This window comes from Muntiacus reevesi, chromosome 6 (assembly GCF_963930625.1).
Source record: "Muntiacus reevesi chromosome 6, mMunRee1.1, whole genome shotgun sequence".
Taxonomy (NCBI): domain Eukaryota; kingdom Metazoa; phylum Chordata; class Mammalia; order Artiodactyla; family Cervidae; genus Muntiacus; species Muntiacus reevesi.
Genome location: NC_089254.1, coordinates 83,484,174 through 83,509,591, shown reverse-complemented (window position 1 = coordinate 83,509,591; position 25,418 = coordinate 83,484,174). Strand labels below are relative to the sequence as shown.

The 25,418-nt window shown below is 39.2% G+C and overlaps 1 protein-coding gene and 1 long non-coding RNA gene across 3 annotated transcripts in view; one reads left to right on the top strand and one right to left on the bottom strand.

Annotated features, from left to right (window-relative positions):
• The window catches only part of LOC136171112 (uncharacterized), a 1,397,893-nt gene that overhangs the window by 972,294 nt on the left and 400,181 nt on the right, over positions 1–25,418 (top strand). The window lies entirely within an intron of this gene.
• On the bottom strand, positions 1,594–12,585 carry HYAL4 (hyaluronidase 4). Its single transcript, XM_065939742.1, has 3 exons — positions 11,632–12,585; positions 4,001–4,090; positions 1,594–1,995 (listed from the first exon to the last, which is right to left on the bottom strand). The coding sequence occupies exons 1-3, from the start codon at positions 12,583–12,585 to the stop codon at positions 1,594–1,596; spliced, it is 1,446 nt and encodes a 481-aa protein (XP_065795814.1).

Below are 25,418 nucleotides of genomic sequence, written 5' to 3'. Positions count from 1 at the left end.
TCAGTATATATTATAGTGATTATTGGTGATTTCCATTATTTCTTCTAGTTACAAATTTTCTATAAGGTTTCATATCTTTGATATGAAAATTAAAAAATGAAAATTTTTCAAAAGTTAATACATGATGCTACCTGTCTTTAGTGGTATTATAAAGCTTTTTGTTTTGATATGATTGTATTTTACATTTAGAAATTAGACTTTCACAGTGTCACAATGTCAGTACCCCTGACAAGCAGGGACCCAGAGTTGAAAAGGCACACCTGTATCGTCTTTCATAGAAAGACAACAGAGGCAGAGGCGGAGGGTGAATCAACTCTCATGCCTTCCATAATAGCATCATATCTTCTTGAGTTTACCTTCCAAGTAGATCATCTCCAAAAGAAGGAAATCCTATCAACTGAAACAAGCCTTTCAAGAGAACACATGCATAAGTGATTATATATAGAACATAACATCAGAAAGACAAAATTGCCCAAGACTCTGCTTTTTCCAAAGTGTTTCCATTACTTTGGTGGTCAAGAAAGATAACTGAAGATCAGTGACATGATATTAACAGCTGAAGTATGCATGAGATGTGTTATCCCATTTATTCCTCAGAACAATTCACTGAGTTAGGAATTATATTAACAAATTTCAGGTGCAAAAGGACTGAGTAACCTGCCCAGAGTTACAAGGCCAGAAGGATAGTGAAACAGTGATTCAAATCAAACTTAAACTGATTCTAAAACCACTACTCTAAACTCATATATGGGGGCCAAAATATTGAGTGTTTCTTAGTAGGATCCCTTCACAATCGCACTTCTGGGTCCCTTAAATGTTGTTTACTAAAGTATATTTTAATTAATGATTTTGGGTTACTAGCATGGCTCCAGTTTCTACATCTAGAGCAATGTCAGACTAGGCAAGCATGAATACCATCCTGAAGCCTTTCACTGTATCTACGTGACCAGCGTCTGTGAGGGAGACACTCATGGTGGTGAGAGAGGCGCCATATTGGAATAGACGTCTTCACAGGGAGTTGACTACAGCTGCCTTTGCCTCAGTTCCCGTGCCCTTGTGAGAAGTTACATCAGCTACTGGTTCTGCATTCATCGAGCCCAGGCAAGAAGAAGAAGCCGGAAGAGGTTTGAACATAGGCTTGAACAGGAATTCTGCATTTGATCCTCTTCAATGGACCAGATGACCAGGGCACACCCTGAGGTGACCCCATTTGTTAAATCAGATAATTGCTTAGTAACATATACTTAAGTAAATTGCTAGCTGGAAAACCAGTCTTTGAACTCAATAATTTAGTATTTATGTGTATACTTTTATGTATCTATATTCATGTGGAGACTAAAATATATTAGTTCTAGGTTAAATACAGCTTAAACCTTCCAGTAAGGAAGAAGAGTGCATTGATTTACTCCTGGATCTGGCTTCTTAGCCAAATTGGAGCCAAAGGATGCAATGTTTCCTGTTTATATCAAGGGACACAGGTGTCTACTTGTGCCTCTCAGTGGATTTCATGTGAGAAAAAAACTGTTACGAGTTTCATCTCTTCCCTAAGTGATGACTCTAGAGGCCACGCAATTCCCTTTAAGCTCAATTACCTCACCACTGACGGCTCTGATAACCTGTGGAAACCAGCAGACACAGTGTGAGTAGTGAGCCCGAAAAAGAAGAAGGCCCAGAGCAGCCAGCAGCCGTCTTCATTTCTCTGCAGTCAGCCCCTTGGTACCCCTGATAGCAATGACAGGAGAATCTCTCTGCCAGCACTGCCACGTCTGTGTCAGAGGCTCTGCCTTTCACAGTAAATTCTCCGTCCTCGGAGGCCTCGATGTGGAAACTCGCAGGGTTCAGGTGAAGGTAATCAAGCGTTTTCCACACCTTCCTTCTGCATCTCCCGTTATTCCTGCAGACGTGAAGGCTGCACAGCTCAGCGGCTCTGGTCACATTGACTATGTAGCTCCCTAAGTCAGAACTCACAAACTGCTTCACCTTTGTACAGTTGCCCTAGAATTGTAGAAACAAATGGGATTTAGTGTTTTTTCTGGTACTGGTAGGGTTGGTGCATGTAGACCCACAAGGCAGCTCTTTGAACTTGATAGAAACTTAATGGCTTGGTTCCTGCCCGTGAAGTCTTAGGCTCAGGTGCTGTAACACAGGGGACCCAGACCTGAAAAAATGACAGATGGTCATGACAGGAGATGGAGATTAGGTTACTGTAGGCTAACTGAGCTTGGAAATGGGCCCCAGCGTCAGCATACGTGGCCATGCCTTCTTAACAATTTACATCTTCTTCCTTCTAGATCCCAAGTTAATCAGTGTGAAAAAAAGAGGAACAAGCCAAAATTTAGAAATCATGCCAGAGTTCTGTCTTCCGGCAAGCTTTCAGGTGTGTGTACCTTTCAGGGTTGTGTTAGAACCTGAACCCTCCTGTTCTACCAAATTACTGTTGTCACCCTGAGCCTTCTGGATTTTCCTGTTAGTTCTGCTCAAATATCTACTGCCCTGGTCTGAGGCGAGCAGAAATAATGCAGCTTAGATTAGGAGTAGACCTTCCTACTTGGTAAGATTATCAGGCCACCTGGATACAACCAATTAGCTTTCCCTTAACACTGACCACTCTTTGCCAATTAGGACCAATTAGCTTTCACTTAATACTGACCGCTGTTTGCCAATTAGGAAATTAGGAACGGGGCGGAAACTCCCCCCGGGAAAGTCCCGCGCGCGCAAGTTTTGACCAATGAAATTGCTTTGCAAACGTGTAACCAATCCGCTTCTCACCCTATAAATTTGTGTAACAGCTTGGGCTCCAGGCTCTCTGACCCGCACCACTGCGTTGGTTGCGGCAGAGAGTCCTGGCTCGAGTCAGTAATAAACTTCCCTTTTTGCGAGTTGCATTGTCTTGGAGGCCTTCTCTATTCCCGCTCGGGGATTCGGACATCGGGCATACACTGGGATCTAGCCACCTCTACACAATTCAAAGACAGGGATGTCTAGAAGGCTGACCAGGTCATTTGTGCAGTCTTCCTATTGTGTGTTCTAAATGGAGGGCACCTGGTTGTGTACCCAGCTTCCTGATGATCATCTTTTCAGGAACCACATGGACTGGAGGGGAAATGTCACAGCTGGAGAGTCGGGTGCTGATCCTCTCAGAGTCTACCTAATTCTCATATGTGGACAGAGGAGACTGTAACTTTATATTGTCACAAATAGTTTCATGAGCAATATCTCAGTAGCAACAACTTGAGCATGTGAAATTAAAAAAATTTCAAATCACCATGAACTTGCAAAAACTCAATTTAACAAAATCTTTGAGAAATGAGTAATATAATTCAAAGCAAAATGTATTACACTATAGAGATATGAACAGACAGCAGCTGGACATACAGAAGAGATTGCAATTAATGTGGATTAGAGAAAACTAGAAAGACAGAGTAGATAGTATTTGAACTGGAAGAAATTTGAAAAAGACATAAACCTTACTTTAAATACTATTAATTTTCAGCTAATTTTTCCAAGGAAGAAAAAGAAGTTCAGTGTAGATATTAAAAATTACTATCTGATTCCATTTTTCAAAATATGCTATCACACATTTTATATAATGGCTAAATGTAAGGGCTCTGGAGTTGTACCATTTGTGGTTAGTGGCGGCTTCACCATTAGCAAGCCTAAGTAGCTCTTATGCTAGTTAGATTTCCTTCCATTTCCTCATCTATAAATAAGGATGCTAGTCCCTACCTCATAAGGGTTTTATGATCAGTGAGCAAATCCAAAACAAAAAAGCACTTAGTACAGTCCTAGCATATAGTAAATATTCAACAATGGTCAGTATTATGATTAATATCTTAGCAAAAGTTCACCTTTATTACACTCTATGTATCAGGTGTTAAATTGGACCTTAATCATAAAACAGGTTTACTATGGGAGACCTGAGAGATCTGATTAAAGTTTTATCGGAGAACAGAGCAAGAATTTAAATAATAGTAAATACACCACTAAGGTACTGTCTTACCTCAGATGAAGTCAAATTCATGTCTCCCCAAATAACAATGCCTGCAGCTCCCAAGGCAGCACTTTCTCCAATAGTACTGATTAGATCTTGCTAGATTGAAGATAGTAGAGTTCATTATTCATTTGAATATAAAACAACATGCCAAGAATTAGGATTGGAAGCTAAATTCAATAAAGTAGGATGACCCTATTCTCCAACTTATTAGAGTAATGCAAATGTTATAAATAAATGAACCAGGGATCAGAAATTATACTCTATAATCATACAGAAACATATTAAATATATGTTTTTAAAACATATTTTGCCAAACGGGATATTATTTTTAAGACAGCTTGTAAATAGCCATAAAAGGTTGTTTAATCAAATTACATGAACAGAGGAACCTGGCGAGCTACAGTACACGGGGTCTCAAAGACTTGAATACAGCTGAGCAACTAGTACTTTCCATCGAAGTTGGCCAGGGGCATACACACACAAATCAACAGTAAGTATACAACCTGGAAACAGAATCTAAAAGGTTTCCTTCTCTAAATGTGAGGAATGCCTTGCAGTCATCTCAGCCAAGTTCCCTTTTCAGTTTGCAACTCTCCTGAAAACTTTGTTTCTGCAGTGGCTTGGGGTGGGGGCTGGGGAGGGTTTTGTTTTGTTTTGTTTTTTCATTTTTATTTTCTATTGGAGGGGTTTTATGTCCTTTGGATTCCCTGTCTAGGCAAAGGAACACAGTGTTATAGATCCACAGGACCTGATTCGATCTGGTGATTATATTTGGTCCCTGAAACTAGTTGTATTTAATTATTTGTACCTGATTAACGGGTTTATCTATGATTCATTCAGCCAGGGTAAGGCCACTGGGATTTTTCTCAATATGGTTAAGATACATGAAAACAAAATTTCAGCACAGTTTTGGTTTTGTGATCCTAAAGGATTACTGTTTCAGTGTTTAAAGATTCACATAAATCTAGGTAATTTCAGAGGGAAATTAAAATTTGAATGTGTACAGTTGGCTTCCTAAATTAAGTTTCTGCAGTTGATTTTCTAAATAAGTATGCTATGTTATAATATATTCTCTCATTCTTTTGAATGCTAAGCATTAACCTTTTACTTCAAGGATTAATTTCCATCAGTTATGTGCTGGAAATATAATTGGGCAATCTGGTAGAAATTAAAAGCAGAACTTTTAAATGGTGTTTTATCTTGGGCATTTTATATTAATATCAATACTTGAGAGAGATGTCTCCTTACCTGCACTTTTATAGCCCACTAAATGAAAGATTTTACAATCTCAGTTTTCAAAAAAAAATTTTTTTTCTGGACAGTTTTCTGGTAATTTTGGTTTAATTTGTTTTTAGGTTCACATCTCTTTCCATTTCCCAGGACCACGATGTCTGCTGAACAGATCAGAGATGACACGACAGGAAGGGGAGGAGTTTTTGTGAGGTTCAAATGAGATAGTATAAGTGAAATGGTTTTGAGAATTATCTATGATATGAGAAATACTGGAAAGAGGAGGAGTAAATGATGCAGAGCCCGGAATGAGGACTCTGCTGGGTCCAGGTCCGTTGCCTCTTTTAACAAAGACCTAAAGGAGGAGAGCTTGTCCCTCCACCCACAATGAAACTTTCCTGAATATAGAGATGTCATAGTCACACGACGTGATCAGAGGGGCGAAATCCCCTAACAGTCTCCCATGATTTCCTGTTATGTGTATGTTACACCTTAGCTCTCTCACAGTTCTTAGATATTCTGTTCTGCTGTGTTGTTTTTTTTTCCCTCAGTCTTTGCTCTCTCTGCTTTTTCAGCTTTGGAGGCTTCTACTGAGATATCTCCAAGGCCAGAGATTCTTTCTTCAGCTGTGTCTAGTCTAATAATAAAGCCATCAAAGATATCCTTCCTTTTCTGTTACAGTGTTTTTAATTGCTAGCATTTCTTTCTGCTTCTTTCTTGGAACTTCCATCTCTCTGCTTACGTTGTCTGTTTTTGCATTCGTTCTGCTTCATCCATTAGAGCCCTTAGCATATTCATCATAATTGTTTTAAATTCCTCATCTGATAATTCCAACATCCCCGCTGTATCTGAGTCAAGTTCTGGTGTTTGCTCTGTCTCTGCAAGTTGTGTTTTTGCCTTTTAGTATGTCTTATAACTGTTTCCTTGATGGCTAGATATGATTTGATTTTTCTCAGTAAGTAGATAGTTCATACTAGGTAAAAGTGAAAGTGTTAATCACTCAGTTGTGTCTGATTCTTTGTGACTCCATGGACTGTAGCCTGCCAGGATCCTCTGTCCAGGGGGGTTCTCCAGGCAAGAATACTGGAGTGGGTTGCCATTTTCTTCTCCAGGGGATCCTCTCAACCCAGGGATCAAATCCAGATCTCCTGATTGCAGGTGGATTCTTTACCCTCTGAGTCAAAAGTAGCTGCTATAAATAGACCTTTAGTAATATGCCAGTAAGGTGTGGGTGTAAGGGAAGACTTTACAGTCCTATGATTAGATCTCAGTCTTAGTGAGGTTTTGCCTCTGGACTGTGAACTTCACAACTGCTTCTCAGTTTCTGCCCCCGCTTCCTGTTAGGTGGGACAGGCTGGCTAGATAGAGCTAGAGATGGGTATGTTCCTTCTTCCAAGTGGAAATCTAAAACCAGATGGAGTTGAGTATTTCCTTTTCTGCAGATCAGTTAGGTTCTGGTAAAACCTCAGCAATTTGGCTGTGGTTAAACAGTTTCTCCTGGGGGTGGACCTTGTGCAGAAGAACAGAATGCTCTGGAATACTCAAAATGGTTCCTTTTCTCCTTCACCTATTAGAGGCATGAGGGGAGGGTTTCTCCAGTATTCACTGGAAGGACCTAGTAAGCTCCTGCAGGTGAAAGTGTGCTCCCCCAGTCCCCACGACTGGGTGCCCCTGGAGTTTTTAATCTCTCAGTCTTGCTGTTGCTGAGCCACCAGCAGTTTCCTAATTACAGTTCAGGTTTCCGTACTCTGTCAGTGGTTCCCGCAGAGGTTTCTGATCTGGTAGGCTGGATCTTTCTGTATTCACCTGTCTGTCTCTCCAGATTTGAAGGCAGCAATTTTCCCTATGTGTCCACACTCCTCTTATTATTCTAAGAAGAGTTGATTTTTTTTTTTTCAGTTTGTTTAGCCTTTTATTTATTAGGGCTGAGTGGCAACTTTCAAACTTCTTGCATGCTAAACTGGAAACAAAAAATTGTCCATGAATTCCTTTAGTTTAAGGCTTTGTCATCAGAGGGAGTGGGGAGACACAGAATTTACAATTCTTTTTTATATGTTGTTGATCCATATCAGTAACCAGGGAAACTACAGGTGTTCATGGTGAAAGCTACCCATTCTGAGGCTGATATCAGGAGGAAATGTTAGTTTCTTTCCAATGTGTCATTGACAGTCATTATCAAAGAGAGTTTATTGGGGATGATTCAAAATGGCAAGTCTTCTAGCATGTTAACTGGAGGTAAGGAGTCATTAGTAGACATTTAGGCCAAATCCTCTTAGTGACCAAATTAGCTCACTGTCACCTAGTGGAGAGCAGGGTGCTGAATAATCACAAAATAGCTACGTTTAGGGGACCAGAAAAGCAAGGACACTACTCAGTGCTTGAAGTCACAAGTAAGATGCCTCTAGGAGTAAATTGGGACCACCTGAGACCTGGGCCACATGAGTGATGTCACATGAAAGAAGTAAATGAACAGCATGTGACATAATAGCAACACATCTTTCAGGCCCCAGCATGTTGTAGGGCTGCCATGCCCTACCCACGATTCTCTGCTCAAATCAAGGTTTTGGAAATAGAAAGCAGGGGCACATAGAGGATTTATTCTTTACACTTGGGTTTTAGTCCCTCAAGTTTCACCATAGTGCATGTAAGGAAGGAGCCCACTGTGGGGAGCTGGAGCATCACTAATGAGCTCCCTTTTTGTGTTACCAGAGGAAATATTATTACAGGGAAAAACACCTTAAAATCAATAACCAAGAAAATCCCTTTTGTTATTTTTTTTAAAGCACAGCATCAAGTGATATCAACATTGCATTTATATATGTTGTTTAGGCAATCTATTGTGTGAAATGAGGTTTTACAGCCCCAATATATTGGCTACTGACTGAAATTTCATTCTCACATATTCCTCTTTCAAGTTCAAGGCTCTGATACATATTAGAAAGTGAGCAGCTACACTGTATATATTTTTCTAATGCTTTAAATTTTCATTTTTATCTTCTCACTTTTCATAATGTTTCTCCTAGGTAGGTAAGGCAGGTAATATTGTGGCATTTTTGTAGATTAAGCAGTGAGGCACTGAGGTCTGGAGAGAGAAGAGATTTGCTACTTATTGATAAATTGTTTTTCTAATCCTAATTATATTTGTGTACACATGCACACACACATTCTAAAATGCAGATATCTTCAGAAAGTCAGAAATGGAAGTCATTACTAGTATTTACAATGTGGTATAACTGAATATCAGATTTTTTAAAATTTATGGGCAGATTTTTATGGAAGATGGAATAAAGTGGTGGTTTGATGGTTTCAAACATGAGGAAATGCCTTGCCATCCAGAAAGCTTACAGAATGATACCATGGGACTCACAAAGAAAATTGTTTCAGGGTGACACTCTAACTGCTCTTCCTTATTCCCTTTAAACAGTGCATCTCTGAGGCTGTACTTATTCAAGGAGCTTACCATCAGCTTGCAGAATGCACAGAATGTACCAGTTGTTTAAACTAATCTTTTAAAATGAACACTTTGTCCTTTAAAGTTTATTATTTCTTCCAAAACTTAATATGTTATCACTAAAGAAAGGAACTTGCTTGAGGCAAACATTGAAAAGCGAAAGAAGTTTCAAAGGAGGTGTTGTTTAGCTTTCAATGCTAGAACTTTTCCTATCATTCTCAATCAGTTGTTGCTGATTATTCTAGGTAGCATGACCATCAGTTTACAAGAGAGAATTTTTTTCCTTACTCATCTCATCAACAGTGTCAGAGGCATAGTGCTTACCAAATCCTGATGATTCGTGTCATTTTGCTTTCTGAGAAGTAAGCTCTACTCTGTCTCTGCTCCATAGATGCCTACTGGTCTTGGTAGAGCCCTCGCTAGGGTGTTTTCTCAATCTCTTCCTTTGGATGCTTAATACCAGAACATCTTTACAGTTTAATACATGCTGGTGAATTAAAACTCGTAATGGTGGAAAACTCAGCAGTGGCCACAGGACTGGAAAAGGTCAGTTTTCATTCCAATCCCAAAGAAAGGCAATGCCAAAGAATGCTCAAACTACTGCACAATCGCACTCATCTCACACACTAGTAAAGTAATGCTCAAAATTCTCCAAGCCAGGCTTCAGCAATACATGAACTGTGCACTTCCAGATGTTCAAGCTCGTTTTAGAAAAGGCAGAGGAACCAGAGATCAAATTGCCAACATCCGATGGATCATTGAAAAAGCAAGAAAGTTCCAGAAAAATGTCTATTTCTGCTTTATTGACTTTGCCAAAGCCTTTGGCTGTGTAGATCACAATAAACTGTTGAAAATTCTGAAAGAGATGGGAACACCAGACCACCTGACCTGCCTCTTGAGAAACCTGTATGCAGGTCAGGAAGCAACAATTAGAACTGGACATGGAACAGCAGACTGGTTCCAAATAGGAAAAGGAGTATGTTAAGCCTGTATATTGTCACTCTGCTTATTTAACTTATATGCAGAGTACATCATGAGAAACGTTGGGTTGGAGGAAGCACAAGTTGAAATCAAGATTGCCGGGAGAAATATCAATGACCTCAGATATGCAGATGACACCACCCTTGTGGCAGAAAGTGAAGAAGAACTAAAGAGCCTCTTGATGAAAGTGAAAGAGGAGAGTGAAAAAGTTGATTTAAAGCTCAGCATTCAGAAAACTAAGATCATGGCATCCGGTCCCATCACTTCATGGCAGATAGATGGGGGAACAGTGGAAACAGTGGCTGGCTTTATTTTTCTGGGCTCCAAAATCACTGCAGATGGTGATTGCAGCCATGAAATTAAAAGACACTCCTTGGAAGGAAATTTATGACCAACCAAGACAGCATATTAAAAAGCAAAGACATTACTTTGCCAACAAAGGTCCATCTAGGCAAGCCTATTTTTTTTTCCAGTAGTCATGTAAGGATGTGAGAGTTGGACTATAAAGAAGGCTGAGTGCTGAAGAATTGTTGCTTTTGAACTGTGGTGTTGGAGAAGACTCTTGAGAGTCCCCTGGACTGTAAGGTGATCCAACCAGTCCCTCCTAAAGGAGATCAGTCCTGAATATTCATTGGAAGGACTGATGTTGAAGCTGAAACTCCAATACTTTGGCCACCTGATGTGAAGAGCTGACTCATTTGAAAGGACCCTGATGCTGGGAAAGATTGGGGGCAGGAGGAGAAGGGGATGACAGAGGATGGGATGGCTAGATGGCATCATAGACTCAATGGACATGAGTTTGGGTAAACTTTGGGAGTTTGTGATGGACAGGGAGGCCTGGTGTGCTGCGGTTCATGGGGTCGCGAAGAGACAGACATGACTGAGCGACTGAACTGAACTGAACTGAACTGAATGGTGGAGAAAAAAGAAAAATGATCCACCCCTAGTGTACAGCAATATCTAAAGACACCTCTATGCTGCAAACGTGAAGGTGAACCAAGCTCAAGCCTCCTCATCATAAAAAGTTTATGCCTGGAGAAGTTTACTCTTTTGCCTGGAGAATCCCATGGACAGAGAAGCCTGGCAGGCTACAGTCCAGAGTCGCAAAGAGTCAGACAGGACTGAAGCGACCGAAGTTTAGCTAGCTTCATCTCTCTTAAAAGTGACACAGTTTGTGTGAGGTCTTTGGCTACATATATGACTTGAGTAGAATAAATAGAATAAAACTTCTATTTGTAAGTTTTATCCTAGAGTTACAAAACTATCTACTAGTAATGAATTTATTATTGAACTCAGAAATGTATACCACTCTTGGAAACTTTCCATGAGTTGTAGTCATAGACTCAAGAATAAACCAGATGGTTAAATCTATACAGCTACCTACTTTTAGCAAATTCATAATTCCCTTATACCCTTAAAAATTATTTTTAATTTTATTTGTGGAGAAAAACATAAAATTTACTATCTTAGTTATTTCTAAGTATATTCATGTTGTTGTGCCTCCCTTATGCCTTTTATCAAACCTGCTATTGTGCATTAAAAAGAAAATACTTTTCTTCTCTTAAGATTTTTAATGGTGATGTCAGCAGCAGAAATGCCTACAATTCTGCTTCCACACATATGAGCAGACTATTCCATTTTACAGTGTCCTCTCTGATTTTCCAACCTGTTCACCCCCAACAATCTCAATAACCTTTGCAAGAGAACAATCAAAGTTGGGGAGCAGAAGTAGCTACTGACATTGTACTTTAACCTCCTTCCCTACATACTTTGTTCCTTGAAAGACTAATAATAAATAAGATAATCCATATTCAGTCTGTATAAATGGAGGATCTGAGTGGATGACTACTCAAAGGAGGAATTATGCTCCTAATGGACTCCTATTTGAGAATCCTTCAAAGAATATAATTAACAAAGCAATGTCTCTTTCAGAAATAAGAAGAAATCTCCTTATCTTTGGCAAAAGGCATCTTACCTTAGAAAGAAAAAGTAAAGGTTGGTCTCTGTAGCCTAGCCTTGTGTAGACAAACACAGGCAAAGCATAATCACGGGATGTCATGGTAGAGATCCTCAAAGATTCATGCACCCGAAATTGCGAGAAACGCAAAACATTTACGCTGTCTCCGAGAGATCTCCTGACACCAATAGAAGGATATAAAGCAGCGCTGCTGTTCCACAGCCAAGAGAGCTCATTGTTCCTCAAAACTTCTTCTTCCGGGCATGACCCAGTATAGTTTGGGCCATAAACATTATAATTGTGGCAATCAGGATATAAATAGTACCCCCAAAGGCCTTTGGGTCTGCTCTTAATCCCCAATTCAATGGTTTCCTTCATGAAAGCTTTTGCACTTTCTTCAAAGGTTGCTTTGGCTAAATATTCAATATCAGCAGCTGATACATTTTCTTGCATTTCAGAAATAAGCTTTCTTGACTTCTGTCTGTAGATGTCTTTTGTGTTCCAGTTCCTGGCCCACTGGGGTCGCCAGTATTCCCAGTCTATAACAGCAAGTCCACTGAAATCTTCAGAAGGGATATAATAACTGATATCTTGGTCAGCTTTTTCCAGATGTACCTGCAAACTTATGTTCTGGGGGAGACCTCCATTAATGGGAACTCCCTGGGGTGTATACCATGGATAGTATCCCAACCTGTTGACATAAAATATAGTGACGTTTTGCCCCCTGGCCCTGGCCAGTGGACTTCCAATCACCTGAAACATTTTCAAATTCAGCCTTATATTATATTTTATCAAACACTGATCTGTTGGAGCATTCCAGGCAGCTATAAAGGGCTTTCTTTGATAAACGGGAAGTCGGGCAGGTTTCAGGGAGGAGATAGACTTCAGAATGAAAAGTATGAATAGCCATGATATGAGATGTATTGGTTGAACAACATAAAACCTTAGCTGTCCTTCAGATAATGGTTTCATGATGAGATAAAAATCTTATCTTCCACTTTAATATCACTCTGGGAGACCTGTGGAGAAATTTAATTTTCTGTTAGTGATAATTTTGAGGAAAATGACTTAAACACATTAGCTGGTTATTATAGTTTTTATATATTTATATCCAAGTGCATTTTATTTAAAGGCCTTAAAGATCCCTATAAATAAATTGAGACACAAAAGTGATTACAGTGACCCAGTTTCTACTGAAGGGCAAGCAATGCAATTCAACAAACATTCATGGAGCATCAGATGCTGTGTCCAGAATAAAAAATGACTAAAATGTGGTCCTTGTCTTCAAAAAAATCTTATGATCAAATAAAGATGTAAAATAGTATTCACTACCATTTTGAAAAGTCTATCAAGTCTCGGGTTCTGTTCTTAGGTCTTGAATAAGCATTTATTTAATCTTATAATACCTTTCCTTATTTCACTCAATAAGCCAAATGTCTGGTGGATTTTCTGGCCTTTCTTGCGGCTGCGGTGCTGATATGTGACTGTGGCCAGGTCACTTATATTTATCCTACTTTAGACTTTGAATTGAGATCTTGGAAATATCAAAAGGGCTAAAAGATGCTGCCAGTGATAACAGAAATTCCTGTGTCCAGGAGTGGACACTTGGGGCATCCAGAATCTGATATCCTCGGTGTGAACGTTAGGTGGCAGCACTGTGCTCATGGAAGAGTGCCTTTCCGCCCAGGTCAGAGAGGTTTTGTTTTGGTTGCTTCCAAGCAGGAACTCAGACAAAAATGCTTTCCAAGGAAACTGTGGCTTGTATTTCTCACAGCAAAGCTGATCGCCATGGGCCGCATTTGTATGTAATTATCATTTTTAACCACCAGGTGTCACCAGCCAAACCTTATAAGATTTCTCAGACCTATGACACTGAGGTAAGCAAAAATTTTAAGACTTAATTCAAAGACATTAAGAAATCTTAAGTTAATGAATGAGCTTCCCTGGTGGTTCAGACGGTAAAGAAGCCGCCTGCAATGCAAGAGACCTGGGTTTGATCCCTGAGTTGGGAAGATCCCCTGGAGGAGGGCATGGCAACCCACTCCAATATTCTTGCCTGGAGAATCCCCATGCACAGAGGAGCCTGGCGGGGTATGGTCCATGGGGTCGCAAAGAATCGGACACGGCTGAGCCACGAAGCACAGCACAGCATAAGTTAATGAACATGCACAAAATATCAGTTTTTAAGAGCGATGGAGGTAGGTATTTTCCTCACCCATTCATTGAATAAATATCTGTATTCCTCTTCACTGCAAAGATGAGTGAGATTACTTAGTAACATGAAATATACTGAAGGTATAAATTATGGTTGGAAGAGAACAATATTTTCAAGGGAGTGTAATTTTATGAGTACAATAAGAATTGTAGTCTTTAAAACTGCCCCTTATCGTTGAAATTTTTATTATATTTTGCCTTAGGATAACAAAAAATGAATGCACCTAAGGTGGTACATTAATAGGAAAAAAACTTTTTCTCTCAGTTTATGTTAGAGAAGTTTACATATGTATACAGAAAAAATAATCTATTCTCCCAGAATGCTTTCGGCTTTTGCATTTATTCAAAACATCACTTTCCACTGATTATTGTTCCCCCTTTGGTCAGCTGCCTCATCACTGTCACACTAGGGTCTTCATTCATTTTCTACAAAGTTGCCAAGTGGTTCTTGCCTCCTATCCTTTGTTCATTCTTCATGAACGTTGTTCATCTTTTTATTCCAGTTAATGGGAGGTGCACATTCCATGGCAGCCGGCTGGCAGACCTCCTGATAAAATGTGCAGGTGGAAGCAAATACAGGCAAAATGAATAAGGAAAATTCACTGCCTGCGTCTTCTGTTTGCTGTTTGTCCTGGGTTTCTGCTTCCCACACAGGCAGGTCACGGCACTGGTGCCCTCTCAGTCACTCTCCTAGTAACCATGGCTTGCGGAGAGGAGACTCCCTCACTGGGGCCTCCAGACACTTTTCCTATTCCCTGCCCGCATTGTGCAGTCATTATCTGTGTGTTTCTCCCACCCTCCTTCCTTCACAGGGGATCGTCTCCAGGCCCGCCCTTTGCTTCAGGATCTCCCAGACCACTTCCCCTCACCCCCTCAGGCCGCCAGAATCCTAACTGCCCAGTTCTACCTGTATCTTGACTAGTCGTCAGAGCATGCAAGCTGTGAATTACCCACACTTAACCGTGAGTCACCAGGAACACCTTCCTTGTTTTTTTCCCCTTCCTCCCTCTCACAATCTGTCCAGGAAGTTTTACTCCTTTAAAGAAATCTCTAAGTGGTGACATTTTAGGAAGAACTGGCAGGATATTAGGAGTGGGAATGCAAGAGTAGTTCAACCTGGATTCTTCCCCCAAATATTATCAGCCAGTTTTTTCTTTTTTAGGTTTATTCTGGAGCATATATTAAGGACAAACTCCTTTCCTCCAACTGGGAATCTTCAATGAAGACACTTTGAAGGGCCCTGGATAAATGATTCCCAGCAAAGTGACATGTACATGAAAGCCACAGGGTAAAAAGAAGTAGTTTTCTCCTCAGAACCTCCTCTGGTAGAAGGAAGTCACAGTGATGAACGCTTAGCTGCCACTGCTTTGACCTTTGCTTCACAGTTCTGACCTTCTTCATCCACTGAGAGGAGAATGTGACACCAGAAACAAGAAGGTGGGGGCGGTTTACCATCAAGCAGGCTTCAGACTTCATCTCGGTAAGCCTACCCTGTCCTGACTGTGAAGGATGATGAGGAAGGAGAGGGGCCCCCTTGGGGGAGAAGGTCTGTCATCAGTTCAGTTCAGTTCAGTTCAGTCACTCAGTCGTGTCCAACTCTTTGCAAACCCAGGGACTGCAGCACACCAGGCCTCCCTGTCCATCACCAACTCACAGAGCTTGCTCAAACCCATGTCCATTGAGTCAGTGATGCCATCCAACCATCTCATCCTCTGTCGTCCCCTTCTCCTCCTGCCCTCAATCTTTCCCAGCATCAGGGGCTTTTCCAAGACCTGTCATGTGCAGATGCAAGAGTCTGAAGAGAAGTCTCTCTGCTCTGTTTATCCCTAAACAGAGCCTTCCTCCCCCAAAGCTTACTTGCTTGTGATACATTTTTAAAAAAGCATTCCCCTAACCACCGCTGATTTCAGAAGTTGTCAGCACTCACAACTAGGCCTTGCTGTTCTCCTACTAGTCACAAACAATCTCACAGACTGCAAACCTCCCACATGTTTACTCTCACACCACAATAAGATGAGACGAAGCCAGGCCACTTTTTCACTGTGTCTACGCAGAGATAAAACCAGGAACCCGGGGCTACGCTCAGAACATCAAACAACCCTCTCTTGCTAAATGGATGACTTCTGTTCTTTATTCAACATAGAAGTGCCCCTGTGTCCTGACCACATCCAATCCAGAGTAAATCCCTGCTTTCTCAGACCCTCTGCCAAATCACCCAACTCAACCTAAACTTGCTCTGACACCCTCTCACTGAGACACTCCAGCTCCCATGGGTGCATCTTCCTTTGCTGCCACGTGTCATCACCCAACTCACGGAACGACAGGTGTGTTCCTGGTGATCTTTGGGGCCCTGGCACCTGCGTGAAAGCAGAGTATTTAGTGTTCAGGAAATTTGTATCAAGCACCTTCTGTATACCAGGTTCCCATTCTAAGTACTAGGAATACAGTAGGGAGCAAAACAGACAAAAGCCTGCCTTCACAGAGCTTAAATCCTTGCAAGGGAGACAGACAATAAGCAAGGTGAGCAAATAAATATACAGTTCATTGGAAAGCATTAATAGCAAAGAAAAGAGTTAAGGAAGGATTCTTTTTAGATGGGAATGCCTCAGCAATCTGAAAAGAAGTGATACGAAAAGAAGATCGAGTGTAAGCTTGGCAGATGTCTGGGGAAGTGTGGGAGCAAAGCAGGTACAAAGGCCCTGAGGCAGACGCATGCCTGCTGTGCTTCAGGGACTTCAGAGATCCCAGTGACTACGGACAAGGGGCAGAGAGATAAGAGAAGGGCCTAGCAGGGCCTTGTCGAGGCTCTGGCCGTCAGTCTAAATGAGATGGGAAGGAATTACAGAGTTTGGAGAGCAGAATGACTTGGTTTTAACCGGATTTCTCAGGCTGCTGTGTTGAGGCCAGCCTGACAGGGAAAGGGCACCAGAAGGAAGAGGCAGGAAGCCTGGAAAGAGGCTCTTCTCAATCCAGGACAGAGATGGGAGTGGCACGATCCAGTTGTTTGGAAGAACGCCACAGTATTTTTAACCATCACCAACACAGAAAAATAATGATAGTATACCTCCATAAATTAATCCTGCTAGTTTTAATTTTGATTGCCACTCTAAATTTCTGTTATACACTCAGGGTAGTTTTTTCTTCCATAGAACATGGTGATTCATACTAATCCATAAGATTAGAGGAACTACTCTCGGAAGTATTCTCCCAAAACATACACATGCATCTCAGTATTAATGTATTAGTGAAAGGAATTAATTTCCCTAATCTACAACTCTTCTGTTTCCTTTTTCTTTCATGCTATTGGTATTTGTCTTCAAAACCTTTAAGACTCCAAGTGCTTGCCCTCAAATCCACAGGGTTTAAACAGATATACTGAAGGTTCCCATTCTTATTGGAAATTTTAAAATGCAGTGTTTTTTTTCCAAACCTTTAAGGAAAGTATTTCCCGAGTGATATTTTGTTTCCAGTAATAAATATATATGCTAAATGTTTATCAGAATGGAAAACAGAGCAGAGCTGCTGAGATCAAATCAGCTCTGTGGAAGTAATTGTTAATCTGCTAATTAGAGAAAAAGCCAATAATAGGCTCCCATTTTTTTTCCTCTGAAGGATATTATTGCCTTAGTCTGTTAAACACTGTCTTATCCTGATGGTTCTTAAGTTATTCTCTCATGAAATATCAATATTGTAAAAGCTAGACCCAATGGTTCCAGCAGAAGAAAATATATATTGTAATGGATAGAGATTTTCCCATACATTTTTCTTAACAACTTGATGCATATAAGTTTATAGTATAAACTACTATATGATAAGATCACTGTAAGTTTCACAATTCATCATTGAAAGTGAAGTCACTCAGTTGTGTCCGACTCTTTGCAACCCCGTGGACTGTAGCCCACCAGGCTCCTCCATCCATGGGATTCTCCAGGCGAGAACACTGGAGTGGGTTGCCATTTCCTTCTCCAGGGGATCTTCCCAACCCAGGGATCGAATCCAGGTCTCCCGCAATGCAGGCAGACTCTTTAACCTCTGAGCCACCAGGGAAGCCCAATTCATCATTAGGTACTGAATTTTATTATAACTCTACATCATGACTGAAGAACACGGGTGTTCCTCCATCTGCACAAATTTTAGAACTACTGGACTATCCTGATTGTTCAAAACTGCTTCCCTTCCTAAAAATGAACTGAAGTTTTGTAAGTTTATGAAAATGCCTTTTTCAGTGTTATTTGTGCTAACAGGAAATTCACTCTTCAGTGGGAAAGGCCACGATTTTTATGAAGCAGAAACATTTTACAACCTGAAAGAGTAATTGTCTTTACATAAGCATATACACTTAGTCATTGTCAAGAAGTGTTACTTCTCCTTCAGAACTTGAAATTTCTTGCAGTCAAGATCAACAGCTTTCTTGGGAAAGCACACAAAATCTTAGGACCACATTTTGAATAAAATGTTCCCTCTGTCAAGCCATTTTTAACTAAGCTCCTTAAAATAACATTAAGTTGATTTAAATCCTCTGTTTTCTACTCAAAGTTTTTGAACTATAAAGCAATTTAGTGGCCTATGAAATGTTACTAAGATTGTTTTCAATGTCCATGGTCAAGATTATAACTTAAAACACCCAATTACCCCCAGATATTTTGCAAGTCATTGACCAGAGAGCTGGAATACAGGCAGAATAAGCAACAGAAACAAAGAACAAGAGGCTGAGGCCAAATCTTGGGTCCAGGGACTGCGATGATATTTAAATAGGAGTTTGATCTAGGTTCTGAATGTCAGATACCAGATACCAGATCTGAATGTCAGGGTGCACACTGGAGTGGCAGGACAGGCATGTGGAAGGACAAAGATTATGGCTAGGTCATATTGTTTTGTTTTAGGTAAGCATGACTTAATTTCAATTTCTGCCTTTGTCTTGGAATGGCTTGGAACCTAGGGTTGGCCTGGTTTTGCTCATAGCACCCATTTCTCTGTACAAGCATACATATCTTAGCAAGGTAGGAAATCTGAGCAAGGTGAAATGTGTAGGCACTGGCTCCAAACTGTTTGTAATGAAGAAACAGGAGACTGGAAATTTCTATCTGAATTACAAATGCACAAAAACTTTCCCCCAGAAATTATACTTCTTTGTTATTCACTGCAGCATTGCCCATCATTTGCAATTTGGAAAAAAAAATGTCCATCATCAAGGGACTGGTTAAATAAACCATGGCTTTCCACACAATGAAATACTATGCAGATGAAACAAAGAATGAGGTTTCTTCTCCTTATCAATAAGGATATTCACCAGGTTTCATAATTATTCTTTAAGGTATGTATTTGTTTTATGTATATGTCTTACAATATACTTAAAATTTTTTAAAAGCTAGATACGCATATAATGCTGCCATTATTTTTCTGAGAAAATGATATATACATGTATATATAACTTTGTATAGGCCATGGTGTCTGAAGGTAAAGAATCTGCCTTCAATTGGGCCCCTGGAGAAGGGAATGGCTACCCACTTCAGTATCCTTGCCTGGAGAATTCCATGGACAGAGGAATCTGATGGGCTACAATCCATGGGGTCACAAATTACTGAATGACTAACACTTGATATATGTAATGTGTATGTGTAGATATGTGATATATGTACTATGGAGTATCTCTGGAAGAACACTTAATTATATTGGTTGCCTCCAGGAAAAAGACCCTGTGGCTGAAGGAGAGAAATGGGCAGAGGTGGGATGCAATTTTGGTGGGAAGGAGACTTCTGTTTGGATTTTGTACTAGGTTGATTTAGCAGCTATTCAAAAACCATTATTCAAATTAAAAAAAATAAAATTCTTTGAAAAAGAAAGAAGTGTTACATTAATACTGACTATAAGGAATCAGGCATAACTTGATAAAAAGGTAACATCTGAGTTGATTTTACTACAAAGATCATTTTTTATGAAGTTACTTGAAAAATGTTAGGTTTTTCTGCAATATGGCAAGAAAAAGCCCTTTGCAGTAAATAAGAGGGGCTTTTTTTGTAGTTGTAGTAAATAGTATCAGCCATGTAAGTTAAGTGACCTCTCTATTCTGACACATGAATATTAAAAGCTAATTTTAGGTTAAATATTTCTGGTAATGAAAAACTAACAGTAGACAGAGCTGAAAAAATTGATTAGTGTTATTACTTTCTACAAAAGGCAATGCATAGTACCACTATATCATTTATTACAAATGAGAAAATAAGCTGTAGAGTAATAGGCCTTCCCTAGTTGTAAACAATGCAAAGCTCTAGTCAGAATGATAGAAATATTCAGAGAGACTGGATACGAAAATGATGCTTGGAGTGTTTTTATTCCCTTGCCTATGCTTTAATTTTGGTGATTTATCCAACTAATTTTAAATAACACAGGGAATTGGATTTTACCTATTCAACTTCAGATCATTTTTTTCTTGTGTTTTTTTTAAGCACTTCAGTCCTGCTGTATTTTGTCCAATTATACCTTTTTGACAGAAATTGACTTCTGACCTTTTTTTAAAAAAATTCTTCAGTTTTTATGGCATTATTTTTATTTTTTATTCTTCCGCATGCCTCTCTACCATAAATCCTTTCCCAAACCGTATTTCTTTCCTTGAGTTCTGCCCAATTACCCTGGTGTGTTTACAACACAAAATAAGGAAATCTCAGCGCAATGTAACAGAAGTCAGGATGGAGCAGAGGTTAAAATCTTAGATTCCAGGACCAGTTACCGTCAGTCCACCAGGAAAAGTTTCACTATCTCACCTATTCAATTTTTATTTATTTCATTTTAATATGCCTTCACAGCATATCACAGTACTGTATTTCCAGGAGGGTAGGGACAAGAGTATGATGATAAATAATGATAGCATTTTATATATCTAAATATAGTACTAATATCTATCCATTGTTTCTCAGCTTTTGAAATTTATTCTTGTGAACATAAACTCTAATTTTTAAATATATGAATATGGAATGGAATCTAGCCCATCACCCTTTCCTCCGCACCTCTTTGCAACTTTATAGCCTTCTGGTTGACATTTTCACACGGGACAGACTGTCTAACCAAGGTGGCAATCCCTCTGAACTGAATAGCTCTCTGGACATCTCACCACTATGGCCTGAATTCCTGATACTCAGTCGATACATACCTGAATGCCCTTTGGCATTGCAGCTAACATCCTTGTCAGCCTTCAGTAAACTTGCCTATAAACTGTCAAACCCATTACAGTTAAGCTTTCTGAAAAGACTATGGTACATAAAAAAGTAAACATTGGAGAAACTATGTTGGCATGTAGTCTTCACTTTTCAGGTTTGGATCGTACATGCTTAGCTACCTAGATATTTCATATCTCCTTTTAAGGCTCCAGGCTTCCACTTCAGGTACACCTGCTGGATGAAAGATAAAGTTCTTAACGTTGCAACTGAATGTGCCAGTCAGCCTTAGCTCCATCAGATTTTAATAAGAAATAGTATCTACAATTGTGAAATTGTAGAAATTATGCTTTTTAAAAAAAATTATAATAAACCGTTGAAACACCAAATATAGTAACTAATTAGTCATTAATTTGTATGAATTTGAAAAAGATCATTATAGAACCGATTCTCTACTGTGGTTGCCCATTCACATGATAGAAATGTGTTGCACTTTAATATTAGTAAAGAAAGTTGAGTTTATACATTAATTATAGTAGTATATACTAACCATAAATATGAAGTAAATGCTTTTTTTGTACAATGAATTTGTAGTTCCTTAAAAAGTTTATTTGTTCAAAACCATTAATTGTATGCAATTACACAAACCATACGGGCTTCCCCAGTGACTCAGAGGGAAAGAATCTGCCTGCAATGTAGGAGATGAGGGTTCGATTCCTGAGTGGGGAAGATCCCCTGGAGGCAGGCATGGCAATCCACTCCAATATTCTTACCTGCAGAATTCCATGGACAGAGGAGCCTCATGGGTTCCAGTCCTTTGGGTCACAAAGAGTCAGACACGACTGTAGTGACAGCATGCACACACATGCTTAACATAAACCATATAACTTGAAAATATTTTGAAATACATTTTAGTTTCCAAATGTAACCTTGAGAGAATTTCCTAATACTATAAGAAAATTTTGAAATATTCCAATCTTGGGATCTGGGTTGCACTAAGGCTGCAACGAGTTTATTTTGGAATGCCTACGACAAAGGCAGAGTAATTTCAGCCTAGGATAACAGCCAATTCTTAAACCAACCAACATAATGCATCTAGGAAATGGTGGTCCTTGAAAATTGGAATTTTTTTTTTATAATATACATGATGAGAGGGAACTCAATCAAGGATTTATTGATTTGGATCTATTATGAATGTTGGACCAATGCTTAGGTGAAAAAGTTCAATCTGTGAGAAAGACTACTGAAAATTGTTCCTGTTAGAAATTCATAGCATCTGCAATTCTATTATATGTAGAAAAATTCAAGGAATGTGCTTAAGGAGACTAGGTTCAACAAACTAGTAATTACAGATGATTATGTAAGTATAATAACTATAAACCTAATTACTGAATTTGCTAAAATTTTTCACAAAAAAAGAGTCAGGTTCCCATGGAACTTTATTGCTAAGAAAATATGGTATATGTTATGATTCTCAAAAACATTATAAAAGACATTAACCCTGAATCTCTAAACATGAAGTTTTTTTATAGCTTGTTGTTTTTTAAATATTTTTGACATTCTCCACTTAACATCTTTCCAACTCTTTGCTCCTAATTCCATGTAAACATTAAGAATATATGGGTAAAGCACCTGCCTGAAATACAGGAGATCCAGGTTCGATCCCTGGGTCAAGAAGATCCTCTAGAGTAGGAAATGGCAGCCCACTCCAGTACTCTTGCCTGGAAAATTACATGGACGGAAGAGTCTGGTGGGCTACAGTCCGTGGGGTCACAAAGAGTCGAACACAACTGAGCGATTTCACTTTCTTTTCATTTTCTTTTTTTAACAAGGAGCCTATTTTCTGTCATCAGACTGAATTCTAATTTATAGATGAGGCTAAAATAAATCATGTAACTAAACTCTCAAGTATTTTTACAATATAGGTATTTATTAGTAACATGGATATCTTACCAATGGTTCTAGATAGAAGTTCATTGTTCAGGAGCTGGCAATGAAGGATTAGAGAGGTCATATTTAACTCCATTTGTCTTTCTAATATTGTTTTGGTACTTGTTCTTTCTTTCCTTGAAAATCTAAATCTATCTATCTTTGTGTATGTATACATTTACATCCTCTTCTCAATTATTTATTTCCTTATATGAAGTGCCTGTTGATTTTTATCTCTAAATATTCAGTCCCTTTATTAGTATTCAGAAAGAAAATTTAAAGCCTATTTTTATTCTTCCAGAATAACCATCTTCTGAACCATTTTAAATGCCATATGTTTCCTAAAAACTGCAATATGTGTTCCAAATAACAGTTCTCTAATACTATCCAATACAGTAGATATGATAATTATGTAACATATCTTTTAAAGTACACTTTTATTAACAATCATGCAAAAATAAAAGCTTTATCAAATATAGAAATACACTTATACTCTAAAGAAAAACATTTAGGTATATAAAGTTAGCTTGAGGAATTCTTCACAGCTACTTGTTATAAAAAGTATTAACATTGTGGTTCTCTCATAAAGCCATATGTTCTACGCCTTATATAAGTTAGTTTACTAACTTCCTTCAGAGAATACATTCTGATGCTATTGTAAGTGAAGTACTAGGTTATGATAACCCAACATAGTGCAAAAAGATGCTTTTCAGAGAAATTGCACATGTAGAAAAGAAATGAAACAAATTTTGAATAGTTATTTGTGAAAATAATCCTCAAATACAAATTTATAGCAAATTAAAAAAATGAACTGGAGTTCAAATTCTATGTATCAGTGACAAATGTATTTTTTACAATGTTAGGTTCAGAATAGCAAGTTCACGTTCTGAAAGATAGTGAATTTGGAAAGTAAACAAAAATAAGTTAGGCTGTAAAAGAAATAGGGGTATACCAAGAAATGAAACAAAAGTAGTTTTCTTTTAAACTCCTCTGAGAGCGTGTTTCTAAAAACAGTCTAAAAAGTTTTCAAACTAAACAAAAAGTATATTTTTACCTTTGCGTTTGTTTGCTGCCAGTCCTTTAGTCACCTGATGCAGAGCAGAGATTCAGTGGCAAAAGGATGCCCTGTGGCTGTTCAGAGAAACATGTCATTACAGAGGTGACTCAGTTCTCCAAGTCAAACTGGAAGCTGGCATTACATCCCTTTATAACCAAAGTCAGACTCTCTTAAAAGCACACAGGTATAAGTGACCACTGCTTTCTGAAAGTACCCAATTTAAATTCGCTGACTGAAGAGGTTGAAAGAAAACTGATTGATACTTTAGCTGGAAAATGAAGAGGTAAAAAGCTGTAAGCTGGAAAGATTTCCAAATGTGCTATCCTTGATGATCCTGGAGGAGGAAATGGCAACCCACTCCAGTATTCTTGCCTGGAAAAGCCCATGGATGGAGGAACCTGGTAGGCCACAGTCCATGGGGTTGCAAAGAGTCAGACATGACTGAGCGACTTCACTTATTCTTGGTGATAATGGAATGACAACCTCTTAGTGGGGCCTTAGTTATCATCCTGAGTAAATACACTAATTTACCAGAACCAGTGGTTCAAGATGAACTGGGAACATGTGCTTACTGTGTTAACTGCAGTAGACGTCCTTAGAAAAAGTACGGTTAAAGCTGAAAATAAGAAGGGGTGACACAACTCAAAGATTGAAAACAGAAGGAATTGAATCCGAAATTTTTTAACAGTAGAAATTTACTTTAGAGGTGTGAATGCCACTTCCACTGGGGAGAGTCTCCTTAGACGCAGAGACAACAGATCCACAAAACATAAGTGCGTGGAAGACCAATTGTCTGAGCAATCAGCTAAAATACTGCCAGTCAGATCACTCAGCTTCCCAGAATACATAGAAGGACAAGTAAGAGAGACATGTGACCCCAGGGCTTTTAAACACAGCGAAACATCTTCCCAGGGAGGGTTCAGAGGGGCTGTGGGGCCAAATACAAGAGCAGTGCTGAACTGGATATAGCTGGATCTCCCCAGCAGGCAAAGAGGGGAGCAAAAGGGAAAAGCTGCTCAGTCCTTAAGGGAATTGTACTGCTCTCCCAGACAGTTGATAATTGTGAGGGTTCCTAGCAACCTGCCTGTTTTCAGCTCTCTTGCTCCAGATAGAATCTTACTTGTCAACATATCTCAGCCCCTTTCAGAGTCTACAGCCCATTCTCCCTTTCAACATAAGAGTCCTATGGAGTAAATATATATCCAAACAAATGCAGGAGGTTAGCGGGGATTGGGGAGATCCTTAATGACTTTTCAATCACTCTGTTTCTTCAGAGCTATAAACGGATAGCCAAGGATCACATTACACACACAAGAAAAGAATTCTTTGGGATTAAAAACATGAGTGTCAGAACATGGTGAAGACTGAAGTAGTATTCTAGAAGAAAAAGTGGGCAAATCTATGATACAAAGCGAAAAAAGACAAAGGCTTAGAATACATGAGAGAAAAGCAAC